General features: G+C 41.1%; 1 protein-coding gene across 2 annotated transcripts in view; it reads right to left on the bottom strand.

The window, feature by feature from the left end:
• Nucleotides 1-13,772, bottom strand: part of LOC148903880 (contactin-3-like) — a 59,523-nt gene extending 45,751 nt beyond the window's left edge. The window contains exons 1-4 of one of the 2 annotated variants that reach the window (XM_089010318.1): nucleotides 13,651-13,772; nucleotides 13,347-13,530; nucleotides 3,825-3,961; nucleotides 1,840-1,975 (exon numbers count right to left, since the gene is read on the bottom strand). In XM_089010318.1, coding sequence (XP_088866444.1) covers nucleotides 1,840-1,975; nucleotides 3,825-3,879 — 191 coding nt within the window. In that variant the 5' untranslated portion in view covers nucleotides 3,880-3,961; nucleotides 13,347-13,530; nucleotides 13,651-13,772. Of the gene's footprint in view, nucleotides 1-1,839; nucleotides 1,976-3,824; nucleotides 3,962-13,346 lie in introns of both variants that reach the window. The other variant, XM_089010309.1, reaches the window with a different exon arrangement.
• Nucleotides 13,773-18,947: the final 5,175 nt, after the last annotated feature.

Here is an 18,947-nt window from a genome sequence, read left to right as displayed (position 1 = left end):
GTACTTTTATTCACCCTTAAAACGAAACACAAACATACATTCTAAAGTTTAACAATACCCTGCCAAATAGAATATAGTAATAAATATAAAGCCTTGTTCGTGCTGTGTCAATCATTTAGCAAAGTAGATAATAACTTGGCATCGAGAGATTAGCCTTAAGCATGGTCTGCTAAACATGCAATTAAGCAGTTTTAAATTTCTGGAGCTGGGCGGTGGATACTTTATGGAGCGTAAACCGTTTTAGTCCCTGCACAATGGGGGTAATCTATGCTCTTTATTCTTATTTTGTGTTAAATCTACAGTTGTACAGTAATGTAGTTGTTGTGAAAGCGCTCAAGAAATGAAGATGGATCATATTGTTTTTTTAATATTACTGATGAGCTAAAGATTTGTTCCTGCTTTTAAAAGTCAATGAAAATTATATTCTCTTTCAATTATTTATTGTGTTTCAAATTGTTTGAAGGAGTGATTCTCCAACGGCTCTCCAAAAAGAAGAATATATTTTAATGTCATATTGTGCACATTTTGAATAAGAGCACTTAAATATCAGAACATGAAACAAACTTGACTGAATTGGTGTTTCAATTGCTGGCAGAAGACTGAAATAACATCTTTGAAGTGAATTATACTGTTGACTCTCAAATTCAGGGTCATTTGGAGATCCAGTTTGTCCCTTTGTATTAAGGAACTCATCTTGAATGACTTTTACACATTCCTGTGCAAAATTGTCTTGTATTTTATTTATTTATTTTTCCCTACGAAGAGAATTATTGCTTGTGGAAACATCATCTGTCTGCCCGAGTGACAGGACTATCAGATGCAAGGGGACAGGGGAAAAAAAGGACATCACAATAGGGGCCCATTTACACTTCAAGAGAAGAAGTGGGGAGATGCTGAGGGCAAGCAGAATCATGCACAGCCAGCTTGACAAGACACTACGTCGAAACGTGCTCCGTTCACCTTTAATCACGACATGGAGATACCTGGTCTTGGGCACACGGAGAGAAATAATGAGCTGACATAATGCACTCCACTATCATTCGGCTCCTTCGTGCTGCGGTAATTGAACGCAGAGCTCAGGTGACGTTTATAGTCCAGCACAGTGGGTCTCAAGCATTTGGAGGGGAGATATTTTGATGGACCTGCTCACTGACACAGTTCGTGTGAGTGAGCGGCTATATATATATATATATATACATGCATACATACATACATACATACGTACATACATGCATCCATGCATGCATGCATGGATGGATGGTTGGATGGATGGCTGGATGGACGGACGGATGAATGAATGGATGGTTGGATTGATGGATGGTTGGATGGATCTAATGAACTTTTCCACACATCAAAAGCCTCTGTTTTCAGGATTTAAAAGCAATATTGCGACCTATAAATTGGCAAATAAATTCCATCATGGGGATAAAACGAGGGCAAAAAAAATAGATACGAAAACAAAAGCGCCTTCATTAATCACAATTACACGTTGCGCAATGAAAGAAGACTCCCGAGTCTACTCTCAGTCTAGAAAAATAACATTCCTCTGTGAGATATCTCAACATTGAATCTGTGGTTTGAGTTTATCTTGTAAATTATTCCGAGGTGCACAGAGCACAAATTAGGTTCTGGGCACGCTCGGCTGGGTGGAGATGAACCGTTTCCATGATGTGCTACGATAGCGCATTGAGAGAGGAAGCCTTCCACTCGAGAATCGTGCGCCGCTGACAGCCCGGAGTGCTGTCCAAATTAAAAGGTTCTAATCCTGTTTTCTACCCAGGTTGCTGATTTAACATTGATACATTGTATACAAAATAGAACAAATAGAATTGCTTCAACCTGTACTGTGGAGGAGGGGTACTTTTGGCGTCACAAGTCAAAGTCGCCTCTTCGTCAATGGAGTCCACTGGAATAAATAGATCGCCTGGCTCCATCCGCCATCTTGGACCGTGGTACAACCCACTATCCAGACAATCTGTCGAGGACATAAATGATGAAAATTAAAGTATTCCTGCAGTATATGTAATGATAAAACATTGTTGGCCTTTTTCGGAAATTCTGTCTTGGAATTGCGGTTCGCAAAGGTGCAACGTCTATGATTACCTCTCCCCCAAAAAATATTTTGTGTCTTCAACTCACTTCAAATTTCGGCCTGGCTGTTTTGTTGTAGTGCGGTAGAAATTGCAAATTGCGATTTGATTAACATTCTGACTGGTGTGTGAACATCTCTCAGGTTCAAATACTCAACGGGCTCCCTCGATGGCAAATACAATCACCTTTGTGATGATATTGAAAAGCAAGAGCTCAATACAAAAATCACACTTTATACCCCGTGAAAGACAATACCGTGGTTTGATTGTCACAGTTAGATAGTTATTTGTTTTTTTATTGCATCATACTGAGAAGTGGCTCGAATTTTTTAGCTGGATCATTTGGATGGGCAAAAAAATGGAAAAACCTTTCAGTAGCAAATTATGTTCAATTACTTGAAGTCCCGCTATGAGTATGGCTTTATTTACTGTTTTCAGAAAGAGAAATACATAAATCAAATCAATTTTCTGTCTCAACTACACAACAAACTTCCTGAACCCCTGGTATCTCATTCGTCGCTTCAGGTCAATCTGTCCAGAAAACTTTATTGTTCACAGCGGCTTTTTGCATCAATCAAACATATTGATTTCACCGTTTAGCTTTTATATGTGTGATCTTCACTTCATCATGAGTGGGATTTGGTCTTTTTGTGTTTTGTTTCGCCTTGAAGAAGTAATCTTGTTTTTTTCATACTTCACGACCTTATTTTGGAACAAGTTTCCGTCACCTCTGTAAAGCACTCTGGATTTCCATAATTGGTGCGATACAAAGACACGTTCCTCGCCTTGCAAGGCGCTTAATAAGACTACACATTACAGTACAACTCTAATTATCAACATAGTGGGCTTTGTATTTGGAGACGGCGTATATGCACTGGAGCATAAAAACTGGCGCCGCTTGTTTTCATTTGCCGGCCGGTGCCAGCCTCATTTTTCCAGTTTCGGGAATTTGGCAGGCTCTTCTGCGCCGTGATGGCCGTCCAGGTGGACCAAGGGCCTTCCCTTTGACCCGATGAAACTTTATGCCTACTGGAACCGTCCGTGTGTCAGCATTGGCGTAATGGGATTTTGGTGAATTTGATGGGGGCACAGGAAGAACTATCCTGTACACCGCAGACGTGTGGCAGATTTTCTCATAGAGCATTCATAAAGATGACAAGCACCATGAGTCACTGCTGGAGTGGATGAGGGTGGGGGGGCCTTGCACCGCTTACGTGTTGATTTTAAACGAATAGAGAATCTGTTTTTTTTTGCTGACAATGGTTTCTTTGTTTCTTGCCACACAGTGCTGGCTTGTACTGATTTGTGAAAATTCCATATCGAGGTCTAACCTGCCTCTGCTCAGGGCAAGACCCTGCCTCATGCGAGCGTTACACTTGGGACGAAAATGGAGTCAATTTTCTCACTGTGAAAATCTGACTGGTGAAGAGCAGAAACTATTTCAGATGTTAAAATATTCATCAATATGCACGAATGGAGTAGTATTTGTATCTCTTTCTGTTTTAATATTGTGTAGAAGACAAATTACAGACATTTCTCAGTGTGACACTAAACAAAACTGCAACAGTAAAAAGAGACTGAGGAGCAGTGGGTGTTTGTGAGTGCATGGGACCCCTGCCCCCAAGCCTCCGACAATGAAATTATTTTCATCTGCTCAGTGAGCATCCTGCATCTGTAAATGTCTAAATGCAAGAGAATAATGACACCCATAAAAAATATACAAGTGCGGCTTACCTGCCAAACACTCGATGATCGATAACAGCAGAATATGTTTCCATGGCAACGTCATCTTTGGCAACCAAGGGCAAAGGACACTTTCATCCAATAAGCTTTGAAATGGCACTTGTGATCCTGGTGAGACAGCACTTGACCTGTTTCAAAAAGATAATTTTGCTTGAAAATGCCAAACTCAGCAGCCAATCATATTTTTTATGTGACGCAAACAGTTTCATGCGTTTCCATAACCTCATCCGGATGGCGTAGCGAATGACAAAATGAAATAATACTTCAAATCCTGTACGATGAGAGTTTCATCACGCCGCATTTTCAGTCTTGGTGGTGGTCACAGTGACCCCAGAGGTGTCTTAGACGGCGACATGGCAGGTCTACAGAACCTGAGGTAGTGTTACACTATTAGGGAAGCGACCCACAACACAACTCATCTATCACTCCGACGGGTTCACTTTCTGGCAGCCTCAGGACACTTGGCCTTGACAATAAGGTGCTATCCAATCAATTAGATCTACCCACAGTGGCAAAATGCGTTTTCAACCACATTCTGATGTGGATGTGGACAGCCCAATGAGGAAGCCATTCCACCCGGGTCCGTAATCAAGGACAAGTGTCTGTCTGCTTGGAGCATGTGTTTGCAAATTGCCATGCGCTTGCTTATGGCAAGAGGGGAGTGGGGCAGATGGAGTGAGTAATGATGCAATTACAAAATGTCAAACGTCTGCACGCACGCGCACACACACACACACACACACACACACACACACACACACACACACGCACACACACACACACACGCAAAATAAAAATCCTCAACACTGTACTAAGGTGAGTGAGTATAAGTGGACATGAAGTTCTGTTTTTGCACATTGGCAAGTGCATTAGCGAGCCTGCCAGCTCCACCGAAATGTATTTTATATTCCACGCAAAGCAACAATTTAACTCATTCACTGCCAGACAATGTGCAAAAATGTGTCCACTTCAGTGCCAGGGTTTTTGTCATTTTCACTTTTTTTCTGATGAAAGAAGAAAGTCGAAGGTTTCTTACGCTGAATTGAATGTTTATGTAGTCCTAAAACTCAATATTAAGCGGGTCCTGCAGTTATAGTTAGAGTTAATTCCTAAATTATATGAGTCTGGAGTTATCTGAGCTTGAAATGTACAAAATACAATACATTTCATACATATTGATTTATATTGCGCATTAACAACAGCTGAAGTTGTAACAAAGCGCTAACATGGACAAAAGGCAAATGCTGCCCCGCCTGGATGAGAAAAACATTGCCAGAGGTCTGACCAGCGCTTTATCGACCCCCCTCCCGCAAGGAACACCATGCCGCTCCACGTCATACTTTTCAATTCCCGAATAAATTGGGCAATGACAGCGAATGAGTGAAGAAAGACATTTTTCATTCAAATGCTATTAATGGGATGGTTATGTTTCAATTTTATTAAAGAATGAATGAATGAATGAATGAATGAATCGGCAATGGCAGTGAATGTGTTCATTGTGAAATTTAAGTGGTGAAATGAACATGTGTGTTAGATTATGAATCATTTCAGATTAAATCTTGTTTTTCTTCCCGGTTCAGTTCTTCGTCAAAATATTCAATCAGCATGAAGTAAGGTGATATACAAAAAGAATACAATGTGCATGTAACACATTGTAAATGTCATAGTGCGGTATTTTGCAGTGTATAAGGCGCACCGGAGTATAATGCACACCGCCAATAAATGGTGTATTTTCAAACGTTTTCCACATATAAGGTGCACCATGAATATTTTTGATTTTAAATATAATATATAAATAGGCTAAAGTTTTCCAAATATAAGTCTCACCACATTATAAGGTGCGACAGAAGAGGCTGGGGTTATGGACTACTTCTTCTACAAGGGCAAATAGAGTCGGTTGCTGCTGCCAGTAGTTGCGAGACCTATTTTGGCTAATTTCTATTTCACATATAAGGCGCATCTGCGTATAAGGTGCAGGGTATTCTTTTGAAGAAAATCAAGGCTTTTGGGTGCGCCTTATACACCGGATAATATAGGATAACCTTTGGTATGTTTAGCCTGGATGAATTCCTTGTTTCCGATTCCAGTGGCGTAGTGTCGTCAGTGTCATTCTAACAGCCCAGTGGGCACGGCTGACTTATGGCAGTGTTTCAAAGACTTTGTGGTAAGTAGCTACCTTAATATGAATGTTGTGCGCAAATTCATTGCCGGTGTGATTGAACATAAAAGTGTTTCCTCACCAATGAGCCAACTCGTGTGTCATGAAGTTCATCAGGTGCGCAGAGGGAAATTATCCAACTTCATTTAACTGTCAGACAATTACCATATTTTCCGCACTATAAGACGCACCTAACAATATTCAATTTGTCTCCAAAGCTGACAGAAATTCCGACTCTGGGGGCCTGTACGTAAGCAGCGCAGCTTATTAGGTCTGATATGGCACGTTTTTTGAGAACACAAATGGAAATGAGACAAAATCAATGACGCATCCACTGCATTTTACCTCACCGGCTTCAAGACACCATGAGGTATGCGCACTATTTTGCCAACCAAACTGATTATATCAGCTGACACACTATGATGCCCATTTGCAGACAGGCAGTATTTTTAAATGTTATCTGCCAACTATAGCTAAGTGTTTGGGCAACTATTTTTTTGTACTTTATCAAGTGCCACCGAGTGTACTCCTGCATTGCGACACACTGGAACACATAGAACAGGGTTGTCAAACTCATTTTAGTCACAATGCCAATTTGGAGGTCTTCCTTTGGAGAGCCATGATGACAGTGAAACCATAAAATGATTATGAGTACAGTATCTTCCGGTTTATAAGACACACCCACAAGCCTTGATTTTCTTCAAAAGATGAACATGCGCCTTATACACAGGTGCGCCTTAGATGTGATGTAAGATTGAGCCACAAAAGCTCTCACAACTGTTAGCAGCCAACGACTCCATTACCCCTGTATAACAAGTAGTGCGTTACCCCAGCTTCTACTGTAGCGCCTTATAATGTGTTGTGCCTTATATTTGGAAAACCTTTACATATTTATACATTATATTCCGAAACCTTTTTTGTTCATTGACGGCGCGCCTTATAAAGGTAACATCCAACTAACGACCGTGTTCCGTTCCGACCAAATGTTCGTAAGTCAAAATGGTCGTAAATTGAAATCCATTCAGAATGTTGAATAAAGACTTGGTGCTAAATGACTTGCAAATGATCTGATTCGGACGGCACGGAGGAGGGCGGGCGTGTGTCTGGGTCGCCGGTCTACCGGTTGCCCTCTCCCCGGCCTTACCCCGCTCTCCGCACCAAGGCGCGGCCAGACCCCACATCCGTCTGCGGCGCTGACGTGCCCCACCTGCCACCTCGCCTCGAGAAAGAACAAACTGTCTGAAAGAGGCCGCCACGACAACGCCGCGGCGTTTCTGTTGCGGTGTTCTTGTAGCGCGATCCCGCCGCGGCGGCCCTCCCCCTTTTGTTGTTGCGGGGGCCCCAGCGCACACGCCCACCCGCCTTGCCTATAGTCATGGCCGCGCCACAGACGCCGTTGATGTAGGCTCTTCCCTCCGGTGCCATCACACGGTCGATTGCTGTGCGAGAGTGAGATGCTGGCTGGCCAAAATTGTCATACGCGTTGCTGGGCTGCTAGCGCGTTGCAGTGTCAGGCGTAGAATTAAAATGAAAAAAAATAGGGTCTGGCAGTCGTGGTGGTATGTACGGGTGGTCGTAAGTTGCACCGGTCGTAAATCAGATGTTCCCTGTATATGGAAAAAAAACTTTGAAAATACATCATTCATTGGGGGTGTGCCTTATACTCCGGTGAATCTTATACACTGGAAAATAAGGTACTATTTTTTAAATCAGTCGGGTTGATAAAAAAATTTTCAGGTGAGCGTAAACAGGGTCAAAAAAATGATTGTAAAATCTCAATTTCATTTATTACACTTGACAGTGTGTGATTTTGGTACAGAACTTAGCAAGTTGACAAATGTGATTTGCTTTCACGGCCCACATAAATTGACCTGGCGGGCCAGATCTGGCCCCCGGGCCTTAAGTTTGACATTTGACATCGAATAAATTCACTGTTTTTTTGGAAAGGGGTTCTTGATAACTTGAGTCCCACAGACAGATATCAACACCAATCTGCTAAAATGTCACAGAACACACACATACACACGCATGCACACACACACACACACACACACACACACACACACACACACACACACACACACACACACACACACACACACACACACACACACACACACACACACACACACACACACACACATACCCAAGAACACCGTGCCTCCACACATGCACTCACTTTCCATTTAGAAGACATAAGCCGTGATGTGTGGCTCATTTGTGGTCTAATCCCCAGAGAGCCTGGTTCACAGCACTACTTATAGAGGGTCTAATTGTTTGTCAGCTGCCTTGGATGTCAAGTCAGACACGTGGAGCCTCAGCCAGGATTTTCCTCACCACCTTTCATGTGTGCTCTGGCCGCTTTTTTTTTTCCTTTCTCCCGCTTCAAAGTCGGCTGAATTGGATTTTTATGCTTGCTTCCTTGCTGCAACGAGTCCTGCACGCCGTAATTCAGTGATGGGAGCACAGCGTACAGTTGGTTGGCACCTCGAGTGAGAAGTGATGAAGGGCACACTGGGTAATAATGTAGACTTGGAGTGGGGGGTTCATGCGCAAATACCAATGTGTTCCCCCTCCGCCCTCCTTCGGTTTACATGCACCTCTCTACCAAATGCTAATGTTCAACTCAGCCATGGAAATTAGCATGAGCAGAAGCAGACGAGTGATTCACATGTCACTTGCGCGCCGTTGCCAATGCTTACCGCACACCACGCGCATTCTCAGCTTGCACTGAATAATGGCGCTAACGATGATGGCAATACAAGGTGGTGTGAAAGCTTCACTGTGTGAATCGCTCCCTGCCAAGGAGTGTACACCTTCCATCCTGGATTTAAATGACAAAAAAAGAAGATGGTGACATCCACCACCTCCATCACACTCTGTCAGCATCCAAGTAGGGTGATGCTTGAACAAACAGCGCAGCTGGAAGAGTGGGAGTCTACTTACTTTGAAGGCCCAAGCTGCATTCATCACAGCTATTTTAGCTGACATGGTGGCATACCAGTATGCAATTACCTACTGAATAAGTGCGTCTGTGTGTGAATGTGTTTGCATATGTGTGTGTTTACCGAATGTATTTCTGAATGCATTTCCTGTCAAAATTAGACATCATTTTTTTGTTTCCTAACTGACATCAGAAAAACGTCTAATAGCATCTAAAATAGCCAAAACACGCAGGCTGATATTTTTAGTTCAATGCAAAACACCAATAAAAATGACTTAAAGTGTCCCAAAACTGCCACAAATGAGCTCGAAACTGGGGCGATTCAGAAGGTCCCGCCCCCTTGTTCGTGACATCACTATGGGACACACACTGCCTGGTTCCAGAATCAAAACAATGGCTTCAGAGAGTTCAGATTCAGAGAAGATGCTTTCTCGTTACTCATTCAGTTATGAATATGATTCAAATCGATTAAAGAAGTCATTCCGTATCAATTCCAGCCGTCTGCCAGCAATGAAACCGGTGAAGATCTACACTCCGATGTAGCGCCCATAAAATGCACAAGATGGCGCACAAGCTGCTTTTTGTCCAATATATAAAGCCGCTCATCAGAGCCGTAAACCCACCCGTGATTGGTTAAAAACAATAAAAATGAACCAATACAATGCACAGATAGGGTTCCAATGATCTAAGTTTAGCATATGGATGTCCCTCCTGAAAATGAAATCCCCTAAACGGGTGTAAATAGAAATAAATAATGTTTTTTATTATTATATATATTTCACTTCATAACACACACAACATTCGCTTCCAGTTTTTAAAAATGTGATCAGCAGTCCGCAATTCTTAAATGTTAATTTTGCATAGCAGCAAACTGTACTTATCTGGAAACTTTTTCACGGGGCAATTTCAACCAATTATGTATTTAAACTTCCCCTCTGCATTTTTTGGACCAAAAATATACTGTTTTGTCATTAAATTTAAAAGGCAATAACAGCCTTCGTGCAAATTCACTTGAGCAGCTCGCATTTCAGCATGCAACATTAAAATAGGGTTTATGGCTGCGAGTTTATGATCTTAGACCAGCTAACTAGGAACACAACAAATATTGTTTATGTCAGTCGACGTTTTCACAATATCACTCGGAAATTAGGATAACTAGAGCATTTCAAGTGTTCATTAAAGTTCTCATGAGTGTCAACAAAAGTGTTTGAATGATTCTCTTGTTCAGAAACTATCTTCAAGTACAATTTTAAGGACTGGATTTAGCTCGAGCAAGAGAACAGTGGCCATTTTATCATGTTATCAAGTTACAGGGTTCATGAATTGAGGATCAATTTTTGAAGCACAACTAAAGCTGTCAGTAGGCTTGGGGGGTAATGTTCTGGCGCAAGGTATTCATTATCCAAAAAACAATGTGTGAAAATAAAGCACATAATCAGATTACAGGTACAAAAAAAAAGACATGGAGTATTTTGCAGGATTACATTTTTAATGCGGCGAGGAGACGGATGGCACAGTCAAGAACTCACTGCTGTAAAATGTGCTGTCCAAATAAACTTTTTTGGTGTGACGTGGGTAACTACTCACAATATAGCTCAATGAATTGTTGTTTTTCATCCAGTGTGAGGTTTTTTTTCAGGTTTTTGTTGGCCCACAATGAAATGAGGCAGGTCAACGCTTGGATATATGACTGAGTGCGGCCAGTCAGTTTAAAAAGTGACTCGAAGGGAAGGGTTGGTGACTGCTTTGGGATTACTTTAACTGCAAGGCTTATTTTTGCAATCCTATAGTATAACATTTACATTCGCAATTCCAAAAAAGTGCAGCTTTTCCGATTGTTTTTCAATTATATTTAATCAAATCACGCCGTGTTACAATTGGAATGAGTTGGCATTTGGTGATTCCTGGAACATTTGGCAGCTCTGCGTTTTTCCACATAAATGCCCACTCACAGGGCACCGTGAATGAGGTGCAAAATGTGAATTCTGACTCACAAATTGTGATTCATATTCACTCATTTCAAACGTGGATCAGCCATCAAGCACTCGTAGGCCTATCTCAAGTTTTCATTGGCAAATTCAAGCAAAAAATAAAATACATGTAAAATAAAAGATAGTGACCGTATCCTTTTCCGTTGCTGGAGCCACTCTCTGGTATCACCTGCTACTAAACATTCGGTAAGCCCCCTCGCTGCCCATCTTTAAAAACCGTCTCGAAACTCACTTGTACTCTTTATCATTTGACTCTTGGTTTCACTTCCTACTATCTTTGTGACTGCTTTATTTCGTGTATATGATACCTGTCCATGTTAAGCGCTTTGTTGTAGCTTCAGCTGTTGTTAAAGCGATATATAAAGCAATATGTATTGTATTGTATCACAAAAAGTTTCAACCAAGCGTAAGTCACTTGGATCTCAAGGAAATACTGTATTACAAATTTCACACCCAACATTTTTTGACATACGCTAAACCACTTGCAATTTCATGTTCTGAATTTTACCTTTTATTAAATTATATAAATTATAATACTTTTTAAAGTATAATTCTAAATGTAACATTTCAACCATTCACAGAAAATACTTTCAATCTCACAGAAAGAAAATCCTCATATTCACAAAATAGTGACAAGCTGTGAGATTCGTGGCTGGCCAGGTATATTAAAAATTTATGAGACGGAGTGGCATGGCAGCGAATCATTAAAAAGTGGAAATACACACACATACATACATACATACATACATACATACATACATACATACATACATACATACATACATACATCTATACCTCCTTCCATACATCCATCCATACAAACATAAGATTTTCATAAATGTAACGTTCGTAAACCGAAAAGTTCGTAAAGCCAAGGGGTTCGTAAACCGAGGTATCACTGTGCCTACATACATACATGCATACATGCATACATGCATACATACACAAATACGCACCTACATACACAAATACGCACCTACATACACAAATACGCACCTACACACACACACGCACGCACGCACACACACACGCACGCACACACACACACACACACACACACACACACACACACACACACACACACACACACACACACACACGCACACACGCACACACACACACACACACACACACACACACACACACACACACACACACACACACACACACACACACACGCACACACACACACATCCCCTTGATTTTAGAATTGCAGCTCCTAAGTAGCCACAATGTAGAACAGCATTCAACCTGTGTGTTCTTATATGCCCCTTCAGTAGTGTTTGCTTCACCTTGGGCATTTTTAATCTGCCTCTTGATGCATGCAGTAAAAATAAATATAACATGCAAATATTAAATAGCATGAATATGGAGAATTGGAATGCTCACAAAAAAGTGTCTGACAACTTTACACCTGCGACGTGAAGAGGGACAGAAACGGGCGCTTGCCAATTACAAGACTCCTCAGTCCAGCTGGTGAGGTATTGTGCAATGTGAGGTGAGGCGAGGCAACTCGTTGCCGCACATCTCGCCCATGCACTTAAACAGATATTATTCAAATTCTAAAATGTTGACCTTTTAATCGTGTAGTATCAATATAAAGTGCCAAAATTGAAGATAACTTTCTTGAATCATATTTTTGTTTACAGCATCCTCTGATCACACATCCCCGATTGGTAGTGCTACACATACCATTGAGTCCCTCTGACAGCTTCACTCAAAACTGGATATTATCTTCAAAAAGACACACTTTAAGATGTCCAACGCTTGCATCGGATCTCCTTAGCCTGTGCAAAAGGTGCTCCAAGCATAAAATGATTTGCAATGCAATCCACTGAGAACGAGTTGGGCGTGAAATGTGTTGCTCTTGGGTTCCTGCCATGTATTTGACAGAGTGATCACAAGTGAGGCTGCAGCCAGTGAAGCATCACGCCAGGTAGGGCACCCCCCCCCCCCAGTAGCATGGACCACTCTGTGACTAATAGAACTCCATGCATCACTATCTGACCCAAAATAAAACAGCAATCGATGCATGCAGATTTGATATGGTGTAAAATATGCTTATCTACACCAAAATAAATAAATAAATGAACTCCATGTGTAGACATTGGATGCAGTTTTGAGAGCATATCACCATTTTCTAGCCCACAATAAACTATTTTGGCCCGTTATATGGTGCAATGAGTGTATGAGATGATTGACTGAGGCAAATCTAGAAAGTAGACAAGAACCGCTGAACCTCATTAGGTGCAATAACAAATAAAAGACATATGCCGCTGCGTAAATAATTTAACGTACATGCACCTTTACAATAGCCATGCAGGCACTCAGGTTGTAGTGTATGTCGCCTTTGTGTGCGTGTACGCGGTGCGCGCGAGTGCGTATGTGCGTGTGTGTTTATGCGTGAGCGTGCATCTTACCGCGTATCTTTGAGTGTCTTGAAACAAACAGCGACCGGGTTGAGCTCTCAGGGAATGGGCGACAAGTATATCCTCCACGGAAACCCTTTTAGGAACATTTCGGTCGCAATGGCAAGGTCGTTACTACAGGTGAAATCGAGTGGAGATGACACGCGCCTCATAGCTACTGCTCTCGCCTCTTCCTCTGCTCCTCATCACATTCATACATGAAAATGACAAATAAAATCAATAAAAGGGGGGAAAAGGAAAACAGCATGGGCGCGCGCAAACGAACGGTTCGCGCGCGTTCACGCACAACACCCACGTTGCTGGTGGCGCTGAATCACGTTGAAATGATTCGACGGTCTCCAATCCAACGCGCGCAGCTTTCAAATCCGGTTTTGGATGAGAAAAAAATAGGAGGTGAGGTGGAGGGGGCAATCTTGCAGAGGTGATTTATTATGCGCATCAAGTCAGCTTCCCCTGCGAGGAGGAGGAGGAGCAGGAGGGGAAGGAGGAGGAAGGAGAAGTGGGCAGCACGGCAATGGAATAGCAGCTGAAGAAGCAGCAGCAGCAGCAGCAGCAGCAGCAGCATGGGTGTACGTGCAGCCACCTAAGGGTGCCGGTGGGATAAGCACCTGGCAGGGAACTGCGCCACCCGGCGCCACATCACATCATTGCCACCAAACGGAGACGGCACGTTTTTACCTGCATGTTAGTTCAATGAATTGGTGAAATGAGAGATTTTTCACATCCCCATTTACGATTTTTCACTTTCAATTCATATGAAAAAATGTTTATTTATTTATTTGATTATTTGATTATTTATTTATTTATTTATTTATTTATTTATTTATGAGAAGGATGCTGACCTTTGAACTGCCAGGCAGGAGACAGAGAGGAAGACTAAATAGGAGGTTTATAGATGTTGTGAACGAGGACATGGAGGTAGCTGGTGTGAGAGAAGAGGATGCATAAAACAGGGTTAGATGGATGACACTGATTCGCTGTGGTGACCCCTGAAGGGAAAAGCCAAAAGGAAACGATGTATTATTTAATTTATTAATTTATGTATTTAGTTATTTGTTTATGTATGTGTTTGTTTGTTTGTTTATCTGCTTATTTATTTATTCGTTTATTCATTTATTTATTTATTTACATAATATTTAGGTTTTTTCTTAATGTATCTATTATTAATGTATATATTTGTCTATTTATTTATTTATATTTATTTTTCTATTTATTCATTTGTATATTTATAATTTTTTTTGTATTTGTGCATTTATGTATGTATGTATGTATGTATGTATGTATGTATGTATGTATGTATTTGTTTATGAATTTTTATTGATATATTATTATGTATGTATTTATCTATTTAGTATTTTTATGGTATTATTTTATTTATTTATTTATTTATTTTTGTTTATTTAAAAATGTTTAGCTTGGGTATATGTGGTAAAAGTATTGGGGAAAATCAGACTGAAGCAGAATTTTCCAGGCCACACTGTTCAAGTGGATGGAGAGTGGGAATCTTTCCACCGTACACAAACAGGTCTGTTATTATTTGCGAACGTCGCAAAATCCATTCACACTGTTGTTCTGGGCAGGAAATTGGGCAGGTTTCCCCAATTGGCCAAGTTTTGCAAGATGTACCTTTCAATCCCAATGCCAAGCACACACTAAATGGGTGGATTGCTTCGGTAATGTGATGAAGTGCAGCAGTTCTCACAATCAATATTAATCTATTTTTAGATGCATACTTACAAGCTGAAAGTGATCATAAAAACTCATAGCTGAAACAAACTTAGCTTCACTCTCTGGAAAATTTCCTACAGGAGACACTGTCACATCTGGCGATATTTCTCGTTCGTCTATTTTCTTCCGGTTTGTTTCCTCCCTGTTTCAGTTTTCGCTTCACACAGGCCATGTGGCATCAAATGAGTGAGTTTATGAGGTGTGAGTATCAGCCACCAGATATAACGTGGGAGGTCGGACGAAGCCACCTGGACCAGAGCGTCCTGTACATGTAACGCCAATCCAATCTAATGAGCCAGAAGTGACCAAAAACACAAAAGTGGCACGGGTGGGTGATAAAATTACTCAAAAAGTCTTTGTGTCCATGCAGAGTGTGTTTTGAAAAGGAGGGAGTCGAGGGACTTCACCAAATTTGTTTGGAGGGGAATGGAGAGCACCTCTTGTCTACGCTTCCACCGATGACCATCTGGACGCTGTGAAAATATCACAAGCAATACGTGGGATGTTAAAAACAAAGAGCTCAACCCTCAGTACTATTGATGTTGACAATAATTGTGTTCTAATAGGCTTCCCGTGGGGAATTCAGCATCAAAAGCACACTTCTATGGCTTTAGTTCAACTTCCTTTTATTTCTATTATGAATATTGTGCCTGAATGGGACATATTCGCTCGAAAGCCACAAATGAATATACACCTCCACAACTTCCAACCCAAAAGGCGGGGGATGTGGATGATACTCCCGTTCCTAAACTCATGATGCGGAGTTTTCACTGACCAAGAGTTATTTGTTTAGCTATATGCTTTTTACTATGATGTTATTTTGCTGTGATGCAGACAGACTTTTTGTCGTCATAAAGAAGGATAAGCGGTAGAAGAATGTATGAATGTACGGATGGATGGATGGATGGATGGATGGATGGATGGATGGATGGATGGATGGATTTTTCCAATGGTGTAGCATTTCATGGTATCCTGCGCCACTTTCTTTTTTACAATAGCTCAGAAAATCATTGGCTTAGTTGTCCACTTCAACAACAAAAAAGATCTTGTTTGTAACGGAGTGCAAACACACAGCTGGAATTACACTAATTTAATTCTGAGCACAAGTCTAGCTTCCATGTCAATAGAAGTGGATCCTCTGACTTCCTTGAAAAGGTTCATATCATGCTGTTTTTTTTTTTACTTTTAGTTATTTTAACCCTTTTAGTGGACTAGAGTGGATAAGCTTCTCATATTTTCAGGTTACACCGTACATGAAAGGGTTCGCATGCTTCTTCCTCACCCAGAGCGCCGCTGAGGTCACCCATCTTGGCGACCTCATTTCATTCTTCCTGGGCTCAGGACCAGAGAAAACGACAAAGTGCTCACATTGTGGCATCACGAAGAAAGTAGTGTCATACTTGCAATTGTAATGTATATGGTTTTTTGCCCATCTATCACACACACTCAGATTTGAAATCCTCAAACCAATTTTACTATCACTCAGAGGCAACACAAAGAAATACAAAATTCAGTTTTCAAATAAAGAAATAATTAGTTTATTTAGTCATATATATATCCCTTTGTCCCTCAATTTATTAACAATGTGCCGTATACACAACTGCCCTACTCATCCTTGTCTGAGTGTCTGGTATTCTTAAATCCCCGGTCATTCCGATTATCAGATAATTGCCCTTTCCTATATCACACAAGTCATCATCGGTTGTTGGATTCGCTGTGCCAGTTACAGAGATGTAATTGTGTTGTCGTCTGTCCCACAGTCCCTCAACACATCACCACTTCCATTGATCATCTTCATCTCAGACGCAGGGTCCCTTTTTATGCGAACAGGGTGTTAATATTATAGCTCAATACAGAAGCCAGCTGACATTTCCTTTAATTATACCTGTAATTTATTCATGCCCTTGAGCCTGGACGCTTGTTGTGAAAATCTTCCTCACAGAATATTTTATCACTTTCCTCCTGAGCCCTGCGGAGGAACTACCTTAATAAGAGCTCCTGGAGGTATCGTTTTCTCCTCCCAAGTGCACCACTATCTGATGTTGTGTTCACTGCCAATGGATACAGTGCCTTTTAAGGAGTAACCCCCCCCCCCCATACAGTTGTGATATTCTAACGTTCTGGAGGTGGCGTCACATGTTCCGAACAGATCCATTCATGTCTTAATGACAGGTGGCAATCTGTTAACTAATTTAAACATTTTTGATGAAAATGTGAAGGTGGAACAATTTCTGTAGCCAATCAAACTCCTCATTTGACTGATATAAGGTCACAATTATGTAAAACATTATTATGCAACAATAATGCAACATAACATCGTACAGTTATGCCATGCACATAATCAGCAACAGTTCACAATGGTTCACAATCATCCATCCATCCATTTTCTGATCTGCTTAGCCTGACGAGAGTCACGGGGAAGTTGGAGCCAATCCAAGTTGTCTTCAGGCAATGGCGCGTGACATCCTGAACTGGTTGCATTTCATAATCAATATTAAACTAACAACATGACAAAAACAGAAAGCAGTGAAATAAAATATTGACCGCGGTCTTCGTTTAAATTATATCAGCAGGCACTGCTGCTTCTGAAGGCCGTTGGGCAAACAAACCAAAAAAAAAATAACGGCTAACCTCCACAAACATACAATAGCAGCAGCACATCCAAGAGAATGGCTTTGGAATGACGAGACTTGACGGTTGGGAATAAATTAATAATATATCACACTCCAGAGATACTGAGACCAAAAATGTTGCCACACAGTTTTTTGACATCAACTTTACATCTGAACTCTTCCGACACACCACGCGTCCTGCCTTGTTTTTTTCATTCTACTCTTGGGAAGTGATGGCGGATGCAAGTTTTTAACCTTTTCTGTATATTATATTTTCCTTTGGCCCCTTGCAATTTTTGGGACACTTTTTCTTGTGGCCAGAATTTACGTGCCATGATAGTCAGTGATGAGCATCAGTAGCCATGTGGATGAGAGAAGGTGTTGTTTGTGTGGGGTGACGTTGAGCTCTTTTACATGTTTTATTTTAGTCAGTTGCAATTTGTATGTGGTTTCCCACTTTGGCTTGATAGTACTCCATCTCAAGCAGACCTGCTATTCAGACGCTGTTTATGATCAAAAATGGATTTAATGTTCCGTGACTGGTATTGTGTGCAATGTAACAAATTGGCACCTTTGCCGCTATAGCTGGCGACTTTTCTGTTTTCTGCATTGGTTCTTAGATATAAGAACCACAATATACAGTATTGTGGTAGAACAGCGACATATATATATATATATATATATATATAGTGTATATGGTTTATCGATGAGAAGGTTTCTTCAGCCGTCATCTGTACAAAAGTGAAGGTTTCGACCACTCCTGTACGACTGAGAGCTTACACAGATGTATATGGTTTATGTTTTTTTTTTTTGTCGCTGTTCTACCACAATCCTTTGACAACTAAGCGAATTCAATTTCACACAGCACTGATTGGACAGTGTAATATGATTTTTTTTTTTTAAGTGATTGAGCTGTTTCTGATGTAATTCATTTCTTCAAATTGTCCCATAATGCTAGTACTAGTCTGTCCTCCAAAATGGTGAGAAAAGAAGGACAGATGTGCGGCATGTTTTTGTTGGATTTTTTTTCTAATTAATTCAGACAGCCCCCCTCCCCCATCCCCATGCATTGCTTTTGGAATTAATACAAGTCCACCTATGTTATAGATCACTAAAGTAGGTGTTGTGGTGTTGCCATGGTAATGGTAGACCTAATTTTCCTTCTCACACCCCAGTTCACTAAATGTTGTTTTGAGATACGCAGACTACTTATTGTGGCTTTGATGCATGTTATGGGCTGTTTTTTTTTTTT

This window comes from Hippocampus bargibanti, linkage group LG01, assembly GCF_051943395.1.
Source record: "Hippocampus bargibanti isolate YZ-2025 linkage group LG01, ASM5194339v1, whole genome shotgun sequence".
Lineage (NCBI taxonomy): Eukaryota > Metazoa > Chordata > Actinopteri > Syngnathiformes > Syngnathidae > Hippocampus > Hippocampus bargibanti.
The sequence above is the reverse complement of the archived record's forward strand: the minus strand, read 5'-3'. Positions and strand labels throughout refer to the sequence as shown.